General features: G+C 42.4%; 1 protein-coding gene across 1 annotated transcript in view; it reads right to left on the bottom strand.

Moving 5' to 3' along the window:
- Positions 1 to 700: 700 nt before the first annotated feature.
- Positions 701 to 2,604, bottom strand: part of SARC_10214 (hypothetical protein) — a 3,683-nt gene continuing 1,779 nt past the window's right edge. Inside the window, exons 2-5 of the mRNA XM_014295753.1 lie at positions 2,319 to 2,505; positions 1,991 to 2,061; positions 1,323 to 1,523; positions 701 to 1,115 (exon numbers count right to left, since the gene is read on the bottom strand). Of these exons, the coding sequence (XP_014151228.1) occupies positions 1,016 to 1,115; positions 1,323 to 1,523; positions 1,991 to 2,061; positions 2,319 to 2,505 (559 nt within the window). The 3' untranslated portion in view covers positions 701 to 1,015. The remainder of the gene's footprint in view (positions 1,116 to 1,322; positions 1,524 to 1,990; positions 2,062 to 2,318; positions 2,506 to 2,604) is intronic.

Genomic DNA, 2,604 nt, shown 5'->3' with positions numbered 1-2,604 from the left:
TTGTGTGTATATTATGTATGTACACTTGTTGAGTTGTTATATACTCATTTCCTGTATGTATTTATGTGTATAGTCTTGCGCGATTACGTTCCTGGTGCAAGGATGATCTTACCATTGTCGAAATTCCAGAAAGCGACAAAGTACTGACTATGCTGGTGGAGATCATCACGTTCTGACCATGAGCGTCGCTTTTTTGTTTTTCATACTTGATCAGTGGCTGCGCCATCCAGGTTGAGCAATTTTCTGGTGCGTATGTCTATCGGTTATTTAATTGCAAATTTTTGCCAACTATATGACTTATAACTGCAGAGAACAGTAATAGCATCGATCAACTAGGAACGCTATAACTGTCAATCCACCGCTATTTCAATAGTGGGATATTTCTAAAAGCGAACTTACTACATATAACGGAGAGAGCAACGAAAAGCTAAATACATATTTGTTGAAAGCGCTTGAAAGTGAAGAAAATGTATAACGATGCGCAAATTTATTTCCAGAAATACCAGAAATACCATCAGAAAAATCAGTTATCCTGCGACATCTATTGGACAAAGCAACAGATCTGCTGATTCTAATTTTAGCTGTCGATTGGTTGGTTTGGATTGTGAGTCTCAAGCTGCGCAGTGCACAAACACACAGAGAGAGAGACTGTCACTGAACAGTGAAGAGAGTGCGGCAGTAGGCACTGCGCAACACTGAACACAGCTGTATATTTTTTTAATTTATTTTTTTCTAAACTTTTCAAGTCTGCAGCTCTTTTCTTCTTGTAAATATGTATGCAAATATTGATGTTTCTTCACTTCACTTCAGTGCGCTGTTGTACACGCGCAATCCGCTTACTCTAGCAGTACGGCTTTGTACGGGATATCGATATCCGACCTCGGTGACTGTTGTAAGCATCTCAATTGTATTCCTGTGTGAGTGCTCCATTAATCGCGTTGTAAGTGTCATATTATCATCGCTTCTCGCCCACAAGTCACATTTACTCGCAGTGTATCTAAAACATACTTCAACTTTACGCGGTCGTTGAAACCTTTGCTGTGCTCTGCATCCGGGATACATCAGGCGCTTGACAGGGCTCCACGAACGAAGCCAGATCGTCAAACGTAAGGTCCCTGAGATATATCGCGACAGGGAATAAGGAGATGTGAAGGGCACATCGGCACCGCTAGGTTAACAATGGAGGAATGCGTTGGCCAGTCAAATATAAACAATAAAGCGGTGAGAAACGCATTGAATACTAGGAAAACGGGTCCTTGGATTCTAATGCACAAGCAATCGCTTAGTGTACACACAGCTGCGATCTGATCGATTAAACTCACCTAAATACAACACATGATTTGCAGCAGAATACCATGCCACCTTTCTTTACAAAGCCGTTCAGCAACACTTTCACGTCTTTGAAAGGCTTTCCCAGCACCATGCTATCCGCTGCAATAGCCGAAGAGTCTGTGTCTTTCTTAACCAAGTCCACGCCTTCACCCATGAGTATAAGCGCGGCTGACATACCATTGGCTATGGCACTGTACGGATAATTCGAAATAAATACCTCAATATCGTTTTTCGAAGACATATTTCGCCTACCAATAGATTATATCCCAATAGATTATATTCTTTGAAACGTTCTGCACAGATCAGCGACGAAATAAGCAACTTGCAATATCGGTTACTATGCTAGAATACGTAAAAGTTATAAAACAAGTGTCAGAAGTACATATGTATTCTCAAGACTCGCTACGACATAAATAAACGTACTACATACCCATAAAGCTCGGCCGCAATCACTTGTTTACCCAACTTTCAACACATAAAAACAGTACACAACCCTGCAGCCAACGACCTCTATCCTATTTTAAACACATGTTTCAGCGTTTCGTTGCAGAAGACAGAAATTCCGCTGCGTATACAACGGCTCTCTGTGCCTTGCCAAGGACACTACGTCGACTATTGCATGAGCGCGCACCTCAAAGACAATACAGGCTGCACTCACCCATTGATTACAGAGAGCACAAGCGTGACCTTCTCCACATTGTGTCCATCTAGAAGCAGGTATACGTAATCCTGGATGGCATGGAAATGTTAATTACGCAAAGTCAATGAAGATAGCGCATACTATGACCCAATCAAGGTTGGATGTTATCTAAAACAAAACATGACATATCAGCGATACATTGTACTGAACAAACCCAAACTTCAGCAACCCCGAGTAGAGCTGTCGTCTATTAATGTTCGGATGATAGGAGAGGTAGTCAGTATAAGGCCGGCATATGTGAATGCGAGCCTGTGTATATAAAAGCGGCAGATATTTGTATACTCACCGGGGATACCGCAGCAGGGTTCGTCCAGCCCGTAATTCCCAGCTGTAAAGTGACGGCTTCATATCCCCACCGACGCAACTCCCTAACGGCAATACTCGATCGATAGCCAATATTGCAATAGCACACTATTTTCTTCCCTTTATGCTCCGAGCCTAGCTTCTCTTCAATGGCCTTGTCGGCGGCATCTCTGCGGGATGGATGCAAATATAACAGCGTCAACAGATTCAACATCAAGATGGGCTAGGCTCATACCAGGAGCCAGATGTGAATTATGTATATATATATA

Source organism: Sphaeroforma arctica (genome assembly GCF_001186125.1).
Source record: "Sphaeroforma arctica JP610 unplaced genomic scaffold supercont1.1172, whole genome shotgun sequence".
Taxonomy (NCBI): domain Eukaryota; class Ichthyosporea; order Ichthyophonida; genus Sphaeroforma; species Sphaeroforma arctica.
Note: the sequence above shows the minus strand (reverse complement) of the source record. Positions and strands in the feature narration are given on the sequence as shown.